Here is a 24,408-nt window from a genome sequence, read left to right on the forward strand (position 1 = left end):
ATTGACCCTCAGAAACCCTTTCTTGGTGTTACGGGTTAGCATAATTGGTTGGCCCTCAAGGGATTGTCGAAGGTGGGATAGCTTTAGTCGTACTTGAAAAGTCAACAACCAATAATCGGACACTCACTGTTGTCTCTGTTAACTTCTTTCCTTGTTTTATGATTTAATAGCGTTACGACTACGATACGATGTTGCACAGCAGAGCATTTAATAACGCTCAATTCATTTCACTTATGGCATGATAGTACATTGTTTCTTCTTACTCTGCCAAACAATAAAGAGCACACAATGGTCCGTGTGGACTAATCCGTCCGTTTTTCTTCCGGGCGTTTCCTTCACGCTACCACCACGGATAGAAGTCTGTCACGGCCCACGGGGGAAAAAAAACAATCGCTAGAGATTGGTTGCGTATGATCGTCCTTGGATGTGCCACTTCCGGAGCATTGTTCGGCGATGAATGCTGAAGACACGTCCAAAACGTTCGATGCTGCTAACAAGTTTACCACCTATCGGTGTCAAAAGTTATTCAAAAAATGTAAAGGTCAAGGTGATTGTTTAGGACCATTTCTGGCTAATCAGACCTACACATGGATGTGTGGAGGACATATTCCAAATATACGCAAGAATCACACTACAAACAAAGGTAGAATAGTATCGTTACTCAGCCGCAGCAAACATGTTTAACATGTGAGAACAATAAGCTATAAACTTTGATGTAAAAGAATATACCGCTCTTGAAGTCCTCCTTGGGCATAAAACAAAGCCTTTCTTTGCGAACAGATCATTGTTTTACTGCACACTAGTTCAACATTCCTGCTCAAAGGACAGCTTCCGGTTAGATGGCTTAATATACAGCACCATCTCGGGACAAGTGTCATCCATTAGACCCGTCTCAATGCATCCGAATAGCATGGTAATGATCTTGTTGCACATTACCGACACCAAGTTGCGGTAACTGGCTGATTGATAGAAGTTTGCATTTGCAGAACCTTTGTCGCATTAGGTTTTTGCCCGTGCACACTATAACGATTCGTTGCCGCGGAGCAAACCACTGTAGAATACATTCTTATTATACATTAAGCGTCGCCATATCACCAGTAACACTTAGGAATTTGACAGATCGCGATGATGATGTGGAGGAACCGTTCCCACTGGTTACAGCACTGTCCACTGGCCAATGATTATTTATTTCGCTGCCCTAAGCGGTCGGCAAAAAGGCAACGGAGACCATATCTAACGCAAATAGTCACCCCACCGTCCAAAGGCGTACATAAATCGTCGGCACGTGATCGGAATGGATTCGATCAAGACGTACTAGTGTTTAAGCATTGCGACGCTTCGTCAAACAGCTTGTCGGCTTACGTTACCCTTGTGTGTGGATGTTGCTTCTTCACTCGTTAGTTAGTGCGTTAACCATGGAAACAATTAGCTCGGTAGCCCATAAAGCATCTCCGAGTCTTTTAATTGTGTGATGAAACACGTTGAAAATGAAAATCAAGCTAATCATCGAATCGCGGGACGAATTGCGCAAGTGCTAGGTGTAATAAAATCATTCATTATTGCTCTTTTGTTCTCCCTTTTTCCCCCTTGACGATCAGTTATGGACTTTTAGGAGCATCCGGTTGCGGTAAAACGACACTTCTATCATGCATAGTAGGCAGAAAGCGACTAAACTCAGGAGAAATATGGGTCCTTGGCGGAAAGCCGGGCACAAAGGGTAACTAGCAAAGCTCAGTCGGTCGACCAAGCATTACAACTTAACTAATGTTGTTTCTCCATTCTTAAGGATCCGGTGTGCCAGGAGCCCGCGTAGGTTATATGCCACAGGAGATAGCTTTATATGGCGAATTCTCGATTCGCGAAACGATGATGTACTTCGGTTGGATCTTTGGCATGCACACGTCAGAGATAGCCGAGCGGTTACAGTTTTTGCTCAATTTTCTCGATCTGCCATCGGAGTCGCGGTTGGTGAAGAATTTGAGGTAAGGGTGAGCTTAAAACTTTGCAGAATTTCGATAGTTCTAACCGTGGACAACCTTTCCTTGTTACCTCTAAAGTGGTGGTCAACAGCGAAGAGTTTCGTTCGCCGTTGCACTGATGCACGATCCGGAGCTGCTCATTCTCGATGAACCAACCGTCGGTGTGGATCCACTACTTAGACAAAGTATATGGAATCATCTCGTGCACATCACCAAGGCCGGTCAGAAAACCGTCATCATTACAACGCACTACATCGAAGAAGCCCGACAAGCACACACGGTAAGAGATACACGGGACATTCTTGCTCGATCTGTTGTATGTTAGGAACTTTTTTCCACTTCAACAACTTTCGTTTTGTGCATTTCAGATCGGTCTGATGCGATCCGGTCGACTGCTGGCAGAGGAATCGCCCAGCTGCCTGCTGTCGATGTATCGCTGCAGCAGCCTGGAAGATGTCTTCCTCAAGCTGTCTCGCAAACAGGGCCAAGCAAATGTGGCTCCCGCTGAGCTGAACATCAGGTAAGTTATATCGCGTATGTACTGCAGTTGCTAGAGCTAACCAAACAACTGTTCAACTTGCAGCAACAACATATCACTCTCGGCACTAGCGTTCGGCAACAAAAAGGACAACCCAGTCTACGTCAGCCAGGAAAGTGGAGTTGTTGGACTAAACTTCCACCAGAGCAAGGAAGTACTCATCAGTGACAGCAACGGATCGACCATTGCAGTAAGTATTGTTTTGGGATCAACTCGACTTTGAAAGTTAATCTTCCAATTTATGTCCATTCTAGATTAACGGACTAAATGGGTCAGCACCCGGTGCGATCAGTCAAGCAGTCGAATGCGATAATTGCACCGAATGTTCAGGTTGTTCCAATGTAAGTTGTAGATGACATAATCCGCCAGCTCTCGAGGAAACCCTTCAGTTGACGCATTATTTTACTCTTCTTATTCATCCCAAAAGTTTACTTCGAGAGGAAAAATCCGAGCACTGCTCGTGAAGAACATCCTGCGCATGTGGAGAAACGTAGGCGTGATGCTGTTCATCTTTGCCCTCCCGGTAATGCAGGTGATCCTGTTCTGTTTGGCGATCGGACGTGATCCAACCAACCTGAAGATGGCCATCGTAAACGGTGAAATGAACTCAACCATCGGTGCGGACTGTGCGTTCGATCCGGGATGTAGTTTTACCAATTTGTCCTGTCGATACTTGAGCCACCTAAACACAACCATCGTGAAGGAGTACTACTCGGACCTCGATTCGGCGCTTGGTGCGGTAAGGGATGGAAATGCGTGGGGTGCTCTGTATTTCACTGACAACTTTACCGATGCGCTCGTGGCACGTATTGCTCTTGGTAAGTAGTAGTTGTGTGTGACATAAAAGCATAGTAGGCTAAGAAATCGTTTAACTCATGTGTGCTATTTTCCAACACAGGACGCGATGCGGACGATGAAACCTTGGATCAATCGGAAATTCGCGTGTGGCTCGATATGTCTAATCAACAAATTGGCATCATGCTTAACCGGGACCTGCAAGTCGCCTACCGGGAGTTTGCCCAGCAGTTGCTCCGAGTATGCGACAACAACCCGAAACTTGGCGATGTACCGATTCAATTTAAGGCACCGATATACGGCACAAACGATCCTTCGTTCACCGATTTCGTCGCGCCAGGAGTCATTCTGACGTACGTAGCTTGATCGTTAACGTACCCTGAACGTCCATATTAATCTGATTTCATATTCTTCCTCCCAACAGTATCGTGTTCTTCCTGGCAGTGGCACTCACATCATCGGCGCTGATCATCGAACGTACCGAGGGTTTGCTGGATCGTTCGTGGGTTGCCGGTGTGACACCGAGCGAAATTCTATTCTCGCACGTCGTCACCCAGTTTGTGGTGATGTGCGGTCAAACGGCACTGGTACTACTATTCATGATTGTGGTATTCGGTGTGACGAACAACGGAGAGATTGGTTGGATCGTAGTGCTTACCATTCTTCAGGGTCTGTGCGGTATGTGCTTTGGCTTTGTCATTTCGGCAATCTGTGAGCTCGAACGTAACGCTATCCAGCTCGCACTGGGTTCATTCTATCCCACGCTGCTACTTTCGGGCGTTATTTGGCCCATCGAAGGTATGCCGCTGGTGTTGCGATATGTTTCGCTCTGTTTGCCACTCACCCTTGCTACCACGTCCCTGCGCTCGATACTGGCCCGCGGCTGGAGCATAATGGAGCCGGACGTGTATATGGGCTTTGTGTCGACGATCGCTTGGATCGCGCTGTTCCTTATCATCACGATGTTGGTGCTTAAGTTCAAGCGAGGTTAAATCGCTAACCGTAATAGTTATAGCGTGATGGTAAATGGGGATTTATTCATTTCACCGACAGCGTCGATCCAAACAGCGTATGATCGTGCAAGTATGGGTTAAGAAGACTTTAGAAGTGAGGCGAAGCACCACGACCAGGTGGTGGTGCTGTAAAACAGACAAACATTAGAATTTGCTCAATCTTACTTACGTCTTGGACTCCCATCTATCACTTTTTATCGCCTTTCACACTCAGCTACTACTATGGTAAAAAGATGCTTCTGTTCCCCTTTAAACGATAAACTATGATAGTAAGAAATTCCAGTTACCGCGTAGGATCGCTCGGTTACTGTTGGTTTGCTCTTTTTATTTTTTAACCAATTCACCGGCCGAATCCAACCGCCCATTAAGCATGGGAGCGAGCTTTACCGCATAACAGAACGCTTGCAGGATATATAAGCAGAGGACTGGAATATTCTCTAATCGAACGTTCGACCGGCACGCTGTCTTTTGGCTGTCGGCACCAATAAGAGATAATCGATTACGTAAAGAACTACGAGACACGACCATGTAGCGTGAACGGGAATTTGGAGTGATCGAGCAACAACAAACAAAAAAAAAAAGCATGAATGGAGTATTATGTGTGCATGTGTGACAATATTATGTATGAACGGGTTGGGGAAATACAAAATGGCGAGTTCGTGTTCGTGTGTGTTGTGGCTATAAATGTATGAGTAATACTGGGTGAGGGTATATTTTTCAAACGAAAAGGGGAGAAAGTGACAAGAAAAACAATACAAACATACAAACTAATAAAAAAAAGACAAAACAAAATATAAAAAAATCAAACATATACACGAACGCGTCAATGTGAACTGTGATTGTAAAGCAATGAGCAAAAGCTATATTTTTTATTATAAATATGTATCATCATACCAGAGTATTTTGTGTTAATATATCTAATATGGTGTAATATGAAACGATCCAAACAGTTGGTGTACACATGCATGCACACATACAAAAAAAAGCTACACAAACATACACCGTGGAGAGCTCTAGCAGCTAGGATAATATGCATTTTCTTCCGGTCAACCTCCAGATGATCGCAGGAAAACTAATCCTTTTTACAATTTTATCATTCCGGGATAAAAAAAAAAAAACATTGGAAAACACTTATCAATATCAAACAAAATGATCATCAAACCCTGAAAATTCCCTCCAATACGTAAACTATACATATGCAACACAGAACAAAGCAGTGTTTGGTCACCAAGAAAACCACACACAATATCAGACATTTAAGGGAGAACTGTGCTCACAATATGTGTCTATAAGTAGTATCTTCCGAACAGGAACTGTGCATGCATCTATAAATACTTACTTTATTCCCGTGTACTATGGCTGCCTGGTTTTTGAGCTACTGGCAGAGTTAAAGCCAATTACACCTTTATCCCTTTTCGTGCTGGCTGGCCTACTGTGAAGGCGTTTATGTACGTACGATTTAAAACTTTCCCGTTCGATGCGTAGCCTGCGTGTGAAGATTATGGATGCTCGTGAAACATGATCCCGGTGGGTGGCTTATGTACATTTGGAAACGGGACTGTACCAATCTAATGATCATCTGGCCGCTTTTGAAGGAGCACTGGAGATGGAACGGGACTGGAGACGCGGAGGGGCTGCCAGTGTGCGGGAAACAACCACGGACAATGAAACTAATGTTAAACTTATTCGCTAGCACGTTTCTTATCCATTTGACTCGTTGGGCTCTTATCTGTACTTGTTAAGAGTGGTTTTGTTTCACTAGCGGCATATGACAAAAAACACACACACACACTCATACACATACAGACGCATACTATACCAAGGGGTGGGTTTAGTGAAGGGAATAAAGTAAAATACTTAATAAATAAACGCAGCGAACTCATGCTTACAACAAAGGGGTAAACATTGTTTGAATTAACGTAAGTGTAGGAAGTTTGCAATAGTAAAACGATGCCACCCAATTAGCGGCACGTTTATCAATGTATTTGTGGAGGAAAATAAACAAAAATACTGAATGTCAATAATAATAAACATAAAACTGAAGAAAAAACAATTTCCCTTCGTGCATGTTTCACTTCCGGTTTGATGCAATGAGAAAATAAAACTAACAAAAAATTACTCCTACAGTGATGAATAATGGAATACGATCGTTTTATTTACAGATAATCAACGAATAATTTAAAGTTTTTTTTGTAAATTTAATGGAATAAAATTTAAAGGAATAAATGAGAATTTATCAAAGAAATCTCTTTTGATTCAATTTTGTCGGGATACGCCGTTTCAGTAATTTCAAATAGCAATGATAAAATGTGGTAAATTGTTATATAACGTTAGGCTTTGTGTAATATTACTGGCTATCAGACTTCCCCACATTTTACAGCGAATCAGATTCGCCAGATTCTGATGCGCTGGTCATGTGAGGAAAATGACACCGGACGATCTAGTCCGTCAGGTGTTTCTATGCCATCCACTTCTGTAAGCCAAGACCGCGAAATGATAACAACTGAAAAACGGAAAATGGTTATATTATTTTGTCGGTTACTGTTCCATGATAACTCTTTGTTTGCTTTTCTATTCAGATGGAAACAATTTTTCACATTACATCAATCTCGACGGCTGGCTACAAATGTGACACATTAGTATTTTCCAGTAGTCCATTATTCCTACACCTGAGAGCACCACGTTTTTATATTCTAGCCAGTGAAAGCCGGCAACTTTCTCTATTTTTTTTCTATACCGATTGGCTGGTATTTGGTGATGGACCGGCAGGTGTGCAAATTGCCATTAGTTCCACCTGGTTGATCCATTAAATGCGTTAAGCGTTAATCGCGCCGACCGACCCTGTCTAGTTTGGATGACGTATGGATTTGTAGTTTGCGTTGAAGCTGTCCGGTGTAAAGACGTGCGAAATGTGGTGCCTTTCAACATTACTGCTCGTCGTGCACTTTCTAGCTGTGGTTCATTTGCTCGGATTTAAGTTTGTCAACCCATGGCCACTGTGTCCGGCAAATGATAAGCGTCTACTCTCCCTGTTCAACCTGCTGTGCAACACAACACAAACGACTACCGTCACGACCCGAGACGCTTGTTACGGTTGTTTTTTCAGAGCGGGAGCTCTTGCGGCGGGATCATCGCAACTGGCCGCGATCAGTCAGTGTGCTTCCCTTTATCTCATCAATACTAGCTATGCACCTTGTGCGACCAATCTTGCAGTAAGACCGTTTTGTTTGATTCAATCGTATGATCCACTGAGAAGTGCATGTTTTATTCTTTCCCTAGGGCATTGTAACGGGTTCGCGTCCAGTAACCGTTTCGGCAACCAGCACATCCACAGCAGACTGTTATTCTGGGCACTGTGAGTTTGTCCAGTGTGTCAGAAGGATAAATGGAAACATGCTTATCAACCAGTGTATTCTTCAAACTCTCGTTAATCGTGATCTTAACGTGGAAGCGCAACGCATCGGTTTCTACGTTAACACTACCTCGTGCATTCTGGCCAGAGCTCGATGCGATCCCTACAATCCAATCACAGGACAGCTGCAACAGCCACTCAATATTCCATCCGGGACGACCGGAAGAACGGGTTCTAACTCGCTACAAGTATCGCCGACAGGTGATATCCGGGTCGTATCGTTTCCCATGAAAGTAGCCGTTGGAGATGCGTTCTGTTCATCGAAAACATTACTGGATCAATCAACATTCGGAAACTCTATCTGTTAGATCATTGCTAAGTGATTTTTTTTAAATAAATGTTTTAAAAATATGACAATGTGAAACCACGTGAGAAATATCTGACAAAGTGCAACTGGAAATAATACCTTATCGAGGTTATTTTAAATTTTCAAAATTGATAAGTTGGGTTTGTAAGATTTCACGGGGCATAAACTATTTTAAGCTGAAATATTTCAAACTACCCGTTATTAACTCGGAAATTAAATGAAAACTACCAATTATCCTTATCTTATCTATTATATTATCTGAGCGTACTTCAGTATGTTAAATAATGTAACAATAAAATTACAATTTGTAACCATCGCTTGGAAACTGGTTTGCAATATTTCATACAGTTTATAACAAAACATCTGGTTCTTATCATTTACGTTTTATACAGGAGAATAGATAATATTATGGGTGTAGGAACCATTCACAGATTTTGGTTGATTTTGATTATATTTTATAATAATTTTATACCTCGATATTTTAATTTATACTCTAATACAACGAAAACTGTACCTAGTAAAATGTCCGAAATAAAACGTTGTCCAGTTTGTTTACATGTCATCTTTCATCTGACAACAATAAAAAAAAACAACAACAACAATTTGTTTTGTTGACAGCTGAGCAGCTGTGAAGAGAAAAAAAAAATACTAAAAGTTTTGACTCATCCTGCAACAGGGCGTATAAAATTGTCTCTTTTCTGTTTTGTGTTGCGAACGAGACTACATAGACTATATAGGGACTATATAGTGTATATCAGCGAGGATGGATAAGCTTAATCCCTTTGGGGCGCTTCAGCGTTCCATTGAAGCGTTGAAAACGGTGAACAGCAACGCGAAGGAAAAGCTGGTGCACTTCGGACAGATAAGCGAAACAATTATCAATATCCGTCCCGGTACGTCCGCGGCGAACTCGCCCAACTACTACGCGCACATCAGCAGTGCAGTGGCGGTGTTAGTAATGTTTTGTGAAGAGACTGATTCTAGTGTTCGCATGGGTGCGGAAGAAAATTTGTCCCGTGTAGTGCGACATTGCGAATCGACCGGAAACATCATCCGCATCCAGCGGGACCTGTACCACGAAATCAAGAAAAATGGAAATGAACGATCGCTGCGCACTGTGTTATCGATTTTTGCACACTACTGTGGTACTATCCAACAACGGAAGGCACGAACGTACGCCCAGAACTTGCTGCCCTGCATTTACTCCATTTTCAAGCGCCGTGAACCGTCGTTGCTGGAATGTTTGTGTAACTTTACTGAGATATTTTGTAAGCACCTAGAAGGCTACCTCACGGATGGGGAAGTTCTAAAGATGACGGAACTATTCCTGGAGGACATTGGGTCTGATTGTGCAACTAAACGAAGGTGTGCAGCAAAAAATACAATCTCTTTCGTGCAAGGTTCCCGGAATCCTGATTTCTACGCAAACAATGCGTTCAATCGATGCATCGAGCAGCTGCTGAAATGTAGCCAATTACAGCAACAATCCAACACGGTGCTTGGCGTGATGGGTTGCTTCCGGGCGATACTACCGATCGTGCTACGAAACTGTAACGTGGAGAAAGCGATTGAAACGTACGATCTTTGTTTGCATTTCCTGCGCGAAGGGACACACACCATCATAAATGCAACACTCGAGGTGCTGCTTGTAATATTGGCTAACGTTCAGCCAGCGGTGCGCAAGGTTCTGCTATCGGAACACTGCGAACATCGGCGTATGCTTTTGAAGCGGAAAACGCTGAAAAATAGTATCTTTAAAATAAATCCAAGCGATAGTCTGTTATCATCGCGCAAGTCAAGTACCGATGCGCGATCTGACCAACTGTTGCGTCCCGGATCCTTACCACTAACATCGACTCCGACCAAATTTGCACTACCCATAGACGATCGATCTCTGGCGTCGGCATCGGACATTGAGCTTGACTCGTTGAAAAGCATGGATCTCGATACAGAAAGCCGGACAGCGCCTGCCCTTCAACTGGAATGTTCCGGTACACTTGACACAGCAACATCCGGTGCGAAGAATTCATTTGCACCATCGGCTCCCGACACATTGTCTCTGAAAAGCCAAAAGTCCACCGACTCTATCGGTTCGTTCATCAACACACTGCTCACCAGCTCGAATGCGGCCGAATCGGTAACAAAGTTTTTCCGAAAATCGATCGATAAACCACTGCCCGATGATGGAGAGGAAGACCGGCTGTCGATGGAATCGATGGCCAGCAGCCACATGTCGTCCAATGCGGAAACGGTTCGTGGCGAACTGGATGTAACGTTGGAAATAGATCTTGATGACGAGCCAGTTACCGTTGCACCGCCGATGCCCATTCCAACTCCAACACCTTCACGGGACACGCTGGAAGTTCCGCTCAACACGTCAATGGTAGCGGAGGATGTTACTGACAGTGTGAAGGAAGTATTTATTGGCACCATACACGATCAGAATATGCTAGATTTCACCGCTCGGTTGATATGCTCGAGATTTTTGTTGGCGGGTGCTAGGCACGTTCTGATCCCTGACTCAGTCGTGCGCGTTTCTGTAAAAAGTTTATCGATGCAGATTATAGCAGCGTGTGTGAGAATGAAGCCGGAGCTTCTGTGTTTGCCGCTTGAGAAGGACGCTTTTCGCGAAGAGTTTGCTGTAGTTGAGATATTAAACCTCGAGGATGCTATAAATGAATTCTCACAGGAAGCATCCGCTGCCGAGGATAAGTCTGATAGCGCCACGGACACTGCTATAGCGCAGCAGGAAGATCCAGCATCTTCCGATCTACTAGAAATGAAGGAAGATCACTTTGGCGAATGCACCAGCGCAACGTACTTTGAGTATTTCTCTCCAATGTCACTAAGTCTGGATCAGGGCTTAAAATCGAAACTGAAATCGATCGAAGAAAACTTTTCAATCGATAACAACGAAAAGCTAAGCCGCGATCTGGACGCTATACTTTCGCAATCGGAACCAGGCCCCGGTGCAACCAGCCTTACCGTAGGATCGTCGGGGACGGCACGCAGAAGGGAATTGTTAGTGGTACCAAAGGTGATAACCACAATCAAAAACGAACATCGAACCGGAGTGCGATCAAGCGCAGAAGCGCAGAATGACAAAGGCTCGTCTATCACGGCAATGGCAGTTTCGAACCGTAAGGAACCGGAAGACGAGGAACAGCAACAATTGCTGGCGGACGTGTTGCTGTTTTACGACAGTCCTGACCCAACACTGCGCGGTACCGTACAATTGATTGTGGGTAACTTGTTACGAGCTGCAATCGATAACAGTGGAAGTTATAGACAGTTTGTACGCACAAAAATAGCAAATCTTAATACGCAAGCATTTGTGAACGAACAGAAGCTGCTTCGCGTTGTGGTGCAGGTAAGGGGTGTTCGTGTGCTCTATGGCGACTGATTTTTATTGTAAAACTAATAACATTTGTAACTGCATTTTTAGGGCCTTTCGGATGAAATTCACACCGTTGCAAACCAAGCACTAGCTTCCGTGGAGCTTTTCTTCAACGCTTACTTCCAAAGCCTTTCCGCTGAAAACAGCGGCGAAATATTGAGCGAGAATCATAAAACAGTTTATTCAAACATTCCGTTCCAGTCGTACAAAAAGAACATATTCTTAGAAGACTCGCTCATATCGCAATCGTCCGCACTAGCATCAACATTCTACATGCAAATGGTTCTCGATCGACTTTTTCTCCTTGCAAATAACAAGTATTGGCTGGTACAGTGTAAGCTACTGGACATAATGGTTCAGCTCGATTACGATTGCATCAAAGTGCACGGTCAGCAGGGTGAACAGATGCGGGAAAACGTACTCGATCTATTGCTCACCAGTTTGGGCGATGGTGATTACCGGGTACGGAACCATGCTGCCGAACGATTATTACAATTTATTGCTAGCAACCACCAGGGTGATACTAACACACGCTCGAAATCGGCATCATTACACACGAAACAATCGGTTGTTGCTGATTTCGTTGACGAGTTTGTTCTCGGTACATTTGCTTCGCCGTTTGATCATCGAAAACGGGAAAATTCAAACTTGATGGAGCCCGAATTTGCAACCATAAGCCGTGTGATGTATAGGATAAGCAATCTGCTGCTTAAAATTGGGGACAAAAATCTTCAGGTAATACAAAATTTCACCTTAAAGCGAACGTATTAATAAGTTTATGCATCGTTTCAGTCTGGCTTAATTCACTTTTTACGCATGTTTCTGGCCAAATATGATTTGTTCTTTTTTGTGAGCTTGTGGAACGAGTACAATCTGATTAATGTGCTACTGAGCTTATTAATGGGAATGAATGGTATCGTGCTGGATCTTGCGGTACATGCGGAATTACTATGGATTTGCTCACAGATGATTGTAGGTATGTTACAAGCGTCGATTTTTGCTTTTGCCATCTATAAGTCTGGTAGTTATTTCAATTTTTTACCTTAAATTCCATTGCAGCGGTATTATCGAGCTGCCCGTCATCGAATGCTGCAACCGATAATGAAACGATGAATAAATTCATCATCCACTTACTAAAGCTGCTCAACATCTATCATCACGTGTACACAAACGCCTCGCCGCTAGTGATGAATCGGGCCCAGAAGGCAGACATTTTCATGAACACCAAAGAGCTGGCACAAATCAACTGCTTTGGATATTTCGGTAGCGATCATGCGTACATGAAGTTTTACCAACAAGTGCGCTGCTCCATGGAAAGCTACCGTATCACGATTAATGCCGAATCAGGTCAGAAGCTTTTCGATTGTCTCCGAGCGTCGTTGGAAGCACTGTGGACGCTATTGGAAATGAAGTCTCTTTCCGCCATGACTAATGGGCTAAAGTTTGTTGAAGAAATGTTACAATATTTGCAAACGTTTCTCGTACTCGAACCGGATCACTGTATACGCTGCACTAGATATCTGTTGCGGTTCATTTTCCATGCTAACTACATCAATCGCATGACGGAAATGGCGTACTTTCGTAAAGTGTCACTGTCGGAGGATCCGCTCGAGGTGGCATCAGAGGAATTTTTTAGACGATATTATGACTTTTGCAAAGCAAAGTCCAAGCCCATTACACCGGAAATCGGTGCGTTCGTGAAACTGTTTGAACCGCTAGTAATAACGTGCCTGAAAATCTTCACCAAAATGCGCTCGTCTGTGCAGGCGAGCATTTTACATATGCTGTGTCAGCTGCTGGACTGCAACATCAACTACCAGCTGCTGGACGCGAACAGCCTATTTGTGGACTCCATCTTCAAGCATATCGAAGCGATCGAACGTGGTACGATAGATGATTCGGAAGAACTGATGCGTCAGGTAGTACGATTCCTGTTTCAGCTTAGCGGACTGGTGCGCGAAAAACCATTAGTAACGATTCCAAAGATAATTAACATTTGCGACAATCTGTTGGCAAACAATGTCATTCGCCGAACGGCCATCGCTTCGGTACAAGCGCTTACGCATGAAATATTTCTGCTTCGTCTTAGTCGCAACAGTGTCGTACCGAAGCAGGTGCTTGATGCAGCGGAATGCAGCACACAGAAGGAGGTGGTGCTAAACATGCTGATGAAGTTTCCGGATGAGCTGGACGCATACCGGATTATTCCGATGATTATGTACAGCGAGCGGTTGCGTGACGGCGGCGAAACCAACAACTGTGAGTCGGATGTTTTAAACGCACTGGTGCAAGTTCTGTCCGATGGAAAGCTTATGATCAAGCGCAATTCGGATTACTACATTGTGCGTCGTTTGTTTGAATGTCTTAGCCGTAGCCAGTTGCTAGAAAGTAAAATGGTGCTCCGATTCGTAGAAATCTTCTACACCACAGCCACTAACGAATCGTGGAAAATGCTTCAAAAAATAACATACGGAGAATTGATCATTCGCCAAGTGTTTCAACAAACCGAAGAAACTTATCTTCTGAATCATATTGGATTGTATCTTCGTAAGACGAAGACCTATGTGGATGAAGGTGTTCCGAAAGAGCAGGAACATAGTGTCGATCGTTTAACGGAAGATGATGTGCAACTAGCTGCCCAAAGCATAGCTCGAACGTTGGTTTGCTATCTACGTGAATGTTTAACCATGCTGGATGAGATAAATCTAGCATATGGCACGTGTTATGCGGATGTTCAATTTATGTACGACGCCATCCATCGGTACATCAGTACGCTCAGCCAGATGACACGATTTGCTGCAGTTAGCCGGGCTCTTGCCGAACAGATCCCGTTAGAGCTGATCCATTGGCGTCGTTTGCCGGTAACAGTTGCACGATGTCTGAGCGAAGTGTTAATCAAACATGGATTCGATGCGGAACTGATGCTATCGCTTATACGCAATGATGAGTATAGTGTGCGAAATGATCGTCTAGTTGCCGCACTGATCGAGGCACTGTTGGAAAACAAACCGAACGAATCGAAATGGGCTCGGCAAGAAGTTGGTGCATTATTGGCGAGTGAAACTTTGCTTCTTTCGGTGCATTTTCAACCACTGCTGTTATGTCACATTACGGACGATGAATTTTCAAAACAAATCGTGAAGACAATCATGAACAGCGTGGAGAGCAAGCTCACCACTATTCAATGCTCGTTGCTAGAAAAAGCCTCACTCACCACGTTGCCGCTTATGTGCAGTAGGCTTACAGATTTACTTGATACGGTCAACATAGTGACAGCACGCAACGCCGCTCTTATCCTCGATCGCAAACTAGGCGCACTGGTACAGTTAGGTGCTGCTGGGCTTAAAGATAGTGCGGTACTAACCGTACTGCCGGCGAGTGATTTCCAACATCTGTATGTGCGCTTTAACAATGATCGTAAGCGAAAGTTTCCCAAACTATTCAAAACGTTGTCCCAGCTGAGAGAATGCTATGAAGGCATTTGCTTGGTGGACGAATGCATACAACCAGTACTACCAAAGATCGATGCAATGGCGCTAAAGGATCTACTCATCGATGAAGCATGGTTTCTGCAACAAGTTTCATATCACTGCACCGAAACTTCGTATACAAAGGCTCGTAACGTAGCTAAAATGTTGCTGGAAATCAAATCTGAAAGCAAACTGATAAATCTGCTCTCGAGCGGTTCGCTAAATGTGCGACTGCTTCGTGACATCATTGCAGTAGCATTCGAAAGCATGTTTCTTTCCTTCCGGACCGATTGTGTGCAGTTCAATCCGCATCTAAACTATTTGAAGGTACACCCGATGCTGAAGGTGGCATTGATTGTGTTGATGCGTAAACTAAACGAAACGAAACAAAAACCACAGCTAGATACGGTGGCTACGGTGCACTGTGCCGAATCGGTCATCTGTTTCCTGGAGTACCTGAAGAAGCTGGAGCACCTTTGCCTTTTCTACATTGAGGGCAAGCTAGTTGATCGTTTCATTAAGGAGCATTTGCTTAAGTCCAACTTCTTCGAGACGCTACTCTCGTTCGGAAACGTGTGTGCGCGTTCGTTGGAGCAAGAATCAATGGAAAATGTTACGCGGATCGAGCTGTATCTGAAATGCATTGGAACCATCGTTCAGCAGCGCTATCTTTGGCATGAGCTGAACCAAAACGATCGTTACCATGACGATGTGGATCATTATATTAAGATTCTGTACAAATTGATAGCAAGTTCTCTACGAGACGATCAACTGTTAGGTCGACGGCAGTTACCGATTGTGTTTGAACGTTTCCTAGCAGCCGAAAGCTCCGCGATGCAAATTTACCTGCAAACGATCATCATTGCGGAATTTGTGTCCGATCTTTCAGCGATGGCAAAGTGCGTTAGTTTGGGAAGCAATACGATTTCGATAATTGAATCGTTGGCCATACCTTTGTTGAAATTGGATCGATTTTATCCGTACGCACTGACACCGTACGAACTGTACGAGTGTTACGATGCACTGGAAGCATTAGAGAACGGCCATCCAAAGCTACCGACCGTGCCAATCGAACATTTGTTTGATGTTGAACTGTTGGAAATGTTTTTGAAAAGGTATGTTATACAATGCTCTAATGCATCCAACAATGTTTTACAAGTTTTATATTGTGTATTCAAATATTTCCAGAGCATACGTATTTGGTTTCTCGTCGCGTCAGCAATTTGAGGAACTATTTATGGCACTGATGGTGCTGCTGAACCGGTCGGATGATCCCATTTTTGTTAGCCTGCTAGAGCAAAGGGAAATCAAAAATATGTGTCTAAAGGCTGTAATAACTTTGCTCCTGTCGTGCTATCGATATCCGTGGATTGGATTTCGGGAGGGAAAGTTTAATCACACTACACGCAATCCCAAAATTAAATGTGACACCATTGGGTAAATATATATTAATGCCCTCGTTTAGCTTCTAGTTTGCTACATATGCCCTATACTTTCGATTTTAGGCTAAAGAAACTACACAACATCCAGCTGTCTATTCCACTAAGCAACGTATTTTATCAGCCCAATCTGGAGCGACAGTTGCTAATTGCGGGTTCGGATGATCAGTACGCGCTTGACGACAGCAGCGTTGGTACGCTACAGTTCGATCAGAATCAACTTTCGTTAGAGTATTTCTGGGAGTTAATAGAGCGAACGAGTGAGCAGAGTGTATGCAATACGATGTCAGTAGAATCGTTAGTCGTTCGGAATAAGCGATATTTTGTAGAGAAAATTAACATTGACATAACGAGCTCGCTGCAGTTGGTCTTCGACGTCTTGAAGCAGTTGATAGAGGAAGATCCGGCACTGGTTTTGCCACATTTGGTCAACTTTTGCGAGATAGTTGAAAATCGGGATCAAATATTTTGGTTGAATCAGTTGTTGCTCAAGCTGCAGGAGCGTGTTCCCATGGAAGATACAATTTCACAGCAGGTACGTAAAAGCATCGCGTACGGCGTGAGGACAGAATGCAAATAAAACTATCTCCTTTTCACATCAAACAGCACATCATCTACTTGCTGTGTCGGTTGGCGGCGCTACTAGTACCAACGATGAATGACCTGACGCATCTTTGTACCATCATTCCGACGTATCTTAAAAGCACCCAGCTGTACATTCGCAACGCAACGCTGCAGGGCTTAATCTGTTTGCTAGAATGTCTCATCAAAACGAACACTTCTATCGGCACCATGAATGACGAACTGCATTTACTACGCAACGTTATAGTGAATTACATTGTAAAGCATGGTATTATCGAAGAAAGTTCTGGAGCTTTCAGTGATCTTCATACGAAGCTTGTTTGGACGTTAAATTTCTACGTTATTGAGCACACGTCACGCTTCGTGCCCGATTGTAATCTTTTATCGAATAGCATAATTTCTGCCAACAATATTCTCAAGCGAACGACCAATTTGGACATTTATTTGTGCATTCTAAATGTTAGTAACTCCTGTATGTTAGTTCTTCCTGTGCTTTCTAACATTTTTTCTCCTTTTAAGGGCCTGGAACGACTGATCATTACCGATCGAGTTTCGCGTGCACTTCACGAAAAGATTGAAAAGCTTGCAATCGATCTGGTTAAAATCGACAATGAGATGTTTTCGCTGTCTGCGCTAAAACTGCTGGTCACCTGCATCTATCGTAGCTGCAACGAGCAACTTGAAAGTACGGAACGCTGCAATGGTATTGTGCAGGACGAACCGGACATCATAGTGCAGCAAATCGATAAGATTGAGATACTGTTCGCCAAAATCCGTACAACCACACCGCAGGGTGCCAAGGTTTTTGGGGACGTGCTTTGCCAGCTGTTACGTGATCTGCTGCCACCGAACGAGATTCTCACGAAGGTGTTTAAGGAGCTGATGATGAATCAACCGAACCCGGACATTATTGCCGGCGTTACGTATCAGCTATTCCGATCAGCGATTGATGCGTCATACTTGGCGCTGCTGCAGGAATGGTTGCTCTGTTCGTTGCCAAACTTTTTATCCTTTCCCCAGGTGAACAAGTCCGTCTGGTGCCTAACGGTAATATTCCTTTCTGCGTCATTGAATCAGCATCTGATCAAACTGTTACCGGAGGTGCTGTCGTTGCCATCTTATCAGCAACTGAATGAAAGAGAAATTAACAACTTTATCATCTCAGCGAAAGATTTCTACTCACGGCTCGAGCAAAACGGTAGCGGTCAGAGGATAAAGTTTAAGGAAATATTCCGACAGCACGATTCCTTCATATTTCAAAGCCTTGTGCAGTGCTTGTAAGATATTGAGTAGATATTTTGTGTAAAAGTTCTCTAGTTTTGGCACTGCTCTCTTTTAGCAAATGGTTAAATATAAAACACATTGATCGAATGTTATGCATTGCAAGTTTATTTGTGTGATGTTTTGTATTGGCATATTGATTAGAAATTTGTTTAAGTTTTAGATTTATTTTGCGTTACTATCGATGTCAAGTCAGTAAAATTTTGCCCTTCTCGCTATTTGGAACCATTTCAAGCAATTTATCGTTGTAATTCAAAATAATAAAATCTCACAAAGCAAAATCCGTGTTAAGTAGAGTTTTATAGGTAAATACTGTTGCAAGTTATGGTAAACTTATTCTAAGTATTGCGAATTAATTGTCTTCATACAAGGGTAAGCAAATTGTGACCTATTCTCAGATGTAACAACTCGACTGTTTTGTGTTGTGTGTGTGTGTAAGTAAAATAACAAACACTGATTTACGCACGACTTTTGAGGTTGTCTAAACTTTCACTTATGTGGGATTAAATGTCAGCGTCGACCACACCATTCGTGTGGTCCATTCACTGCGGGTGAAACGACCATTCCATAGTCTCGATCATCAAATACATATCTGAGACATGGATTTTGTTAAAAACTGAAGAATTTTTCTTAGCCATATTTGAGAAGAGGATACTTGGGAGAATGTTTGACCCTGTATGTGTACAAGTACAATCGAGGAGCCGCAACATTGAAAAGCTCTGCGTTAATCTTACCATCATGCAGCGAATTATACTCGCCAGGCTCCGTTGTGCTGGTCAAGTCTCGATAATGGCATCGTATAACCCCGCTGACAAAGTATTTTTATGTCCAGATTGCACTGGAGAGATTCGCCAGAACGGTTAGGAATAATGGACTGGAAGACGACGGCACTGACCATAAGCGGTTTCGAGGTTTTGACAGCACTCCAAAACCACAAAGCGGTTGTAGCGCCTGATAAGTAAGTGTGTAATTAAAAGCTTGATCGATGGAATCAGCTTATCAGATCAACAGAAAAATCAATCCTGTCTGATTTAGCTATCATACAACAGCCGTACATTTTCACACGGCATTTTAGAATGCTTACGTACTATGTTATATACTGAATCGGTCCACACATGCACGAGTGTATTATCTTATATTTGCTAGTTACGCTGCTTGTATGTGTTTTTATGTGGCAGGAATTAAATAAAACCTTTTTAACCATCATTACACTCAATCTCGAGAATAAACTTTCTTTAAATGGTCCCAACGTTAGTCAATTCCGGACGGTATTTTATTCGGTGGCATAAAGTACGGTACAGCGACAATGTCTGCTGACAAGAGATAAAGACTAATTCCATTTCACGCACGATTGCTTGCTCCCTTCCGCCGTTGGGATTTTGGCTCTCACTCTCTACTCGAGGGTGTTGTAAAAACGCCTATAGCTCGTAGGTTCACTGCTCGCTAGTGGCAAATCTTTTTGTTTCATTGAACTTCCCACTATACTTCCCACTGAGCAACGGATACTGGAACATAACAACGGTGCAATGTACAGAATATTCAGCACACCGAGAGCACGCAAAACCGTAGCAAAGCCGGTGACTGGAACCAATTCTCCACCAACTATCGGTGCAAGCGAATAAGCCAGACTGACTGCTATCTGTTGTATCGCATACACCGCCCCATAGCCATATTCGCCACCTGATTCTTCCAAACTCAGACCAACGCCCTGATCAACATAGTTACTGAGCTGTGAATCGACCAGTGTCGCGAGCAGAGGCACTAAGGCCGCGTCTACCACTCCGATTCCTAATCCTAAGCCTAGATGGGGCAACAGCAGTCCTGTAACGGTGTTGGCGGATGGGATGAGAATGCACGAGCTGCCTACAAGAAACAGGGCCACAATCGAAACTCGTATCTGCCCATACCGGTAGGCCACCGAACCGAAAAAGTTCGTACCTAACCAGTAACCGATGGAGTCCGGAATGAATACCGTTCCCAGCTGCCATTTTTTCGGGTGCAGTTGGCTAATCATCCAAATTGGCAGACACGGTTCCAAGATGGCCATCGCTGAGGTTGAAATCCAGATGCCTCCCACGACGATCAGTATGAGCGGATTGCTGAGAAGTGGCCACCAGGTCGCTCGCTTGTCCTCTATCGTGGTGGATGATTCGTGGGGCATTGCATTCGCACGAAACGCACCGAGATCTAGCTGAAAGTATTGGAGCACCAAATTACCAGCACACAGCACGGCCAGCACATGGAATGGTGCAGCTTTGCCAGCCATTTCGTAGGCTATTCCTCCGAACGGATAACCGACCAGTACACCGACAGCCATTGCACCCAGTACTGTGCCCATCACCTTTGACCGGCGTTCCGGTTCGGTGTACAGTTGCGCCACAAGACTCATGCCACACACGCCAATACACGCCGATCCAACGCCATGGATGGCGCGTGCAACGAACAGTGAAGTGTAGGATGTGCCGAAGCCAAATATCAGTGATGCCAACAACAGATTAAAGGTACCGAATGTAATCGGTATGCAGTAACCGAAGCGGGCTGTTCCGTTTCCAACCAGGGGATTGGCCAACAGCTGCACGAGAGCCTTCACACCCAGTAGTATACCGATGGATCCGTTCTCTTGCTCCATCGTCAATGAACTGGCGGTGGGAGGGTTTGTCGGTTGGACGACCACCACAGCTTGGCTTACCGCTCCAATAAGCTTGGGGACGTAATGCAGGCTGAAGTTTTTGTAGATGATGCTGGCCGGTACTTTGTCGTGGAACTGCACCAGGTAGTCGGGAAGAATCGGTACTGTGAATGCAACGGTGAGAAGAGATTCTTTATTAGAATGAATTTTTCTTTTATAGCTATAAGTAATCAGGAATCAGGAATAGGAATCAGGAAATGAAAATTATGTGAATGAAACGTATTTTAAACGTGGAAAATCTACAAGTGAATTCTTCTCTTACCTATAACTGTAAGCAGCATATTATCAAGAAAGAGTGAAATGTATACAACCATGGCCACAACGACCCGACATTGGCGCAAGTTTGAGCAATCCAACGATAACATATTGTAGCAAATGTTTTTTTGTTGTTTTGATTTTGAAAATACAGCTCTCTGTTGGAAATCTTCGTCACTTCACGGATTGAAAAAAAAAATGCTCTAATATAATTTCACCTTCACGGAAGAGCTGATATTGAACTTCCCGGTGCTAAATATCGTAACCGTTATAAAATGTTTGGAAAAGTGTACAACACAGGACCACTCTATCTCGTGGACCTCTCGTCAACGCACGGTATCAACAAGTGTGTGTCCTAGATTGTGGCAAAGCTTTCCACTGACTGACTGGAAATCACAACCAACGCTCGCGATTAAATGGACTCAGAGCATCGATGAGCGTCCGTGAGATTAACTGTCGAGAGAGTGTTGCCTAGTAACTATAGCAACCGGAAAGAATGAGTTTCACAGCATTGAATCGAGACGCTCGCTCGCTTGAAACAAGAGCGGAGTACTGGGCGCCTCCTCGGCACAATGGAGGCGCCCAGTACTTCTCCGTTCGCTTACAAACTAAGCAATAACTCACATGTGTACTATGGCATTTAAAATGTTTTGTGATTTTTATCATTAAAAGTAAATTATTGTAATGTTACATTATTACAAGTATTTGTTATATTGTATTTGGTTTGAACACAAAGGACAGCTGATGAATTTTTATTTATATAATTGTATTATTTATTTAACAATTTATCCTTATTAATCTTATTTATTAAAACCACAAAGCCTTGCAACACCACTATGAATCTTTTACACACTATAAACATCTCTATTTTTACTCTAAAAAAGATTCCGACGATTCTTTTTCTATTTGATGTTTTTTAAACATTCTTTCTATAAATCTGTCTACATATTCTGTCCTTCTCTCATGCTCGTGATCGAACTTCATATAGCTACACACATTTTCAAACTTCTCTTGTCCATGTTACATCCGTTCGTGAGCTTGGTGTGATACTGGATGACAAGCTGAATTTAACACAACTTGTTGATAAAGCCAAAGCGGAAGCCACCGGCCCTTGAATTCATCATTCGGGTAATCGATCATTTTAGACACCAAAACATTGTTAACAAGTATAAGAAGTTATTTCACCTATAAGAATTGTCTATAAAGGCATCGTTCGATCTACTTGCTTTGATTTTAATCCCATTTTTCTTTTATTGATCGTTCCTACATTTATTCCTAATGCTTACCGGGCCGCTAGGTGGGGAGCGGCTCGGTGGTGTGAGCGACAACGGCGATGGACTTCAAACGGCAGGACCGGGGATCAATCCCCTTCGGACCGTCCTCCCGAAGTAAGAACTGACCCTTCAACAACGTGTTATCGGGAAGTCTAGTAAGTCCCATTCGATGACTGACTCACCAGAACAAACGCAGAACTACAGACACTCACCAAACAAGAGTTACCACCGATCATCCAATCCACCCGTCGGGGTATTCGTCCCTGGTATTTCCGTATACCTGCCATAGACTGAGAACTAAAACGCTCTCTCCGGGGAACCGGAAAAAGCAGCCGCATCGCCTATAGTGCCTTTACTCACTTAATACAGACTAAATGCAATCATTTCCATAATATCTTTACAGACGGCTCCGTTCATCTGGACTCAGATGGCTGTGGGATTCACTTCACCAATGATAACTGCACCATCAAACTTCCTTATCACACCTCCATCTTTTCCGCCGAAGCAATAGCACTTCAACTAGCCGCCGACGAAGGACAACAGACTGACCGACCGAACGTCATCTTCAGCGACAGTGCCAGTGTTCTGGCTGCCCTGGAACACGGCAACTCCAAAGACCCCAACATCCAGCTCCTAGACTCCATACCTGCATCCCCGACAATCGTTTTCTGTTGGATTCCCGGTCTTTTGGAATTAACAGAAACGAGAAAGCCGACCAACTTGCCAACAATGATCGGCTCCGTCCTGACGAACCATACAACACCCTTTCACGCCGTGATGCCATCCGCTTCACCAACACCATCATCCCCCAACACTGGAACTCCACATGGCACAACGTAGACCTCAGCAACAAACTCCGTCCTATCAACCACAACACCTCTTTATGGGAAGATATCGAATCCAGTCACATCCAAAGAGTCCTTTCCCGCCTTTGTATAGGTCATACCCGCCTTACGCACTCAAACCTCCTAGAAAAATCCAGTCCTTCACTCTGCAGCTTCTGTGGTGTTGACATCAACGTCCGCGACATTCTCACCGATTGCCATGGATACACGACACACCGAGCCACTTGCCAACTAGACACCGAGTGCACGACAATTCTATCACTCGACGAACTTCATCAGAACCGCCTCATTAGATTTTTACGAATCAGTGATTTATACAAAGAAATTTAAGCAATAGTTTAAACTTATACGATACCATATGCCATAATCGCTAAAGTTTTCCATGATATTTAAGCCACAAATACTATAGCTTTGTATTAGATTATATCATTTTTTTATACAGTAGAGAGGTGAATGTAGTCTCCGAGACTCAAAGCCTCTATAACAACTTGACCGACGTAGAGGAGGTCGTTAAGCCAAGAAGAAGTCCTCTACGACCTCTAAGGTCATGCCGGCCAAGACCATGGAACGCTGGCAACAACAGTGGACAGTCGGAGCAGAGCAGCAGGGATCGCCGGGGATGAAGACGAGGAGACTTATCCCGGACATTATGTTCACCAACGGCAAGACGGAGGCGACAACAACGACGGCGGAACACGGAACAACCAAGGCAGCAACAGCTGCCGCCGTAACCGCACACAAAGGACTACAACTACAACGGAAGCAGCAGCAGCATGAGCTAGGTTCAGGATGCAGGTTCCAACATAGTACTCAGCGCATCGGCAGGTTTCGGATCAGGTCGAGGAGTGGTTTAGTTGGGTCGCATCGGCTGCCGGGTCCGCTTCACGGGCCCAGCGTCACGATAAATCCCACATACCCCATCTTGAGGGTTGGTCTGTAGCCGCAGACCACCTTCCGAGATGGGGACCTTTTGAAGGTTCCCTCCCCGTTAACAAAAAAAAAAAAGGTCATGCCGGCCATCGAAATGGCTTACTAGATTGCCGATACGACGTAGTAGGATAGTCAGTTCTTACTACGGGGGGACGGTCCGGAAGGGATTTGAACCCCGGTCCTGCCGTTTGAAGACCGGCGC

General features: G+C 44.0%; 5 protein-coding genes across 6 annotated transcripts in view; 3 read left to right on the forward strand and 2 right to left on the reverse strand.

Moving 5' to 3' along the window:
* Positions 1 to 4,402, forward strand: part of LOC126557117 (ABC transporter G family member 23) — a 41,978-nt gene extending 37,576 nt beyond the window's left edge. For both annotated transcript variants that reach the window (XM_050212781.1, XM_050212782.1), the window contains exons 3-11: positions 1,599 to 1,717; positions 1,787 to 1,982; positions 2,058 to 2,259; positions 2,348 to 2,499; positions 2,563 to 2,707; positions 2,772 to 2,858; positions 2,945 to 3,335; positions 3,416 to 3,665; positions 3,737 to 4,402. In XM_050212781.1, coding sequence (XP_050068738.1) covers positions 1,599 to 1,717; positions 1,787 to 1,982; positions 2,058 to 2,259; positions 2,348 to 2,499; positions 2,563 to 2,707; positions 2,772 to 2,858; positions 2,945 to 3,335; positions 3,416 to 3,665; positions 3,737 to 4,304 — 2,110 coding nt within the window. In that variant the 3' untranslated portion in view covers positions 4,305 to 4,402. The remainder of the gene's footprint in view (positions 1 to 1,598; positions 1,718 to 1,786; positions 1,983 to 2,057; positions 2,260 to 2,347; positions 2,500 to 2,562; positions 2,708 to 2,771; positions 2,859 to 2,944; positions 3,336 to 3,415; positions 3,666 to 3,736) is intronic.
* Positions 1 to 24,408, reverse strand: part of LOC126559524 (uncharacterized) — a 174,982-nt gene that overhangs the window by 6,387 nt on the left and 144,187 nt on the right. The window lies entirely within an intron of this gene.
* Positions 7,235 to 8,045, forward strand: LOC126558917 (uncharacterized). Its single transcript, XM_050215005.1, has 2 exons — positions 7,235 to 7,537; positions 7,605 to 8,045. The coding sequence occupies exons 1-2, from the start codon at positions 7,235 to 7,237 to the stop codon at positions 8,043 to 8,045; spliced, it is 744 nt and encodes a 247-aa protein (XP_050070962.1).
* LOC126559620 (huntingtin) lies at positions 8,796 to 18,273 on the forward strand. The gene is made up of 8 exons (XM_050215790.1): positions 8,796 to 11,414; positions 11,490 to 12,176; positions 12,234 to 12,417; positions 12,501 to 16,026; positions 16,100 to 16,348; positions 16,417 to 16,885; positions 16,957 to 17,391; positions 17,452 to 18,273. Exons 1-8 carry the CDS (start codon positions 8,808 to 8,810, stop codon positions 18,211 to 18,213), a joined length of 8,919 nt encoding a protein of 2,972 aa, XP_050071747.1. The 5' UTR covers positions 8,796 to 8,807; the 3' UTR covers positions 18,214 to 18,273.
* Positions 19,607 to 21,267, reverse strand: LOC126557857 (synaptic vesicular amine transporter). The gene is made up of 2 exons (XM_050213765.1): positions 21,165 to 21,267; positions 19,607 to 21,006 (listed from the first exon to the last, which is right to left on the reverse strand). The coding sequence occupies exons 1-2, from the start codon at positions 21,265 to 21,267 to the stop codon at positions 19,607 to 19,609; spliced, it is 1,503 nt and encodes a 500-aa protein (XP_050069722.1).

This window comes from Anopheles maculipalpis, chromosome 2RL (genome assembly GCF_943734695.1).
Source record: "Anopheles maculipalpis chromosome 2RL, idAnoMacuDA_375_x, whole genome shotgun sequence".
NCBI lineage: Eukaryota > Metazoa > Arthropoda > Insecta > Diptera > Culicidae > Anopheles > Anopheles maculipalpis.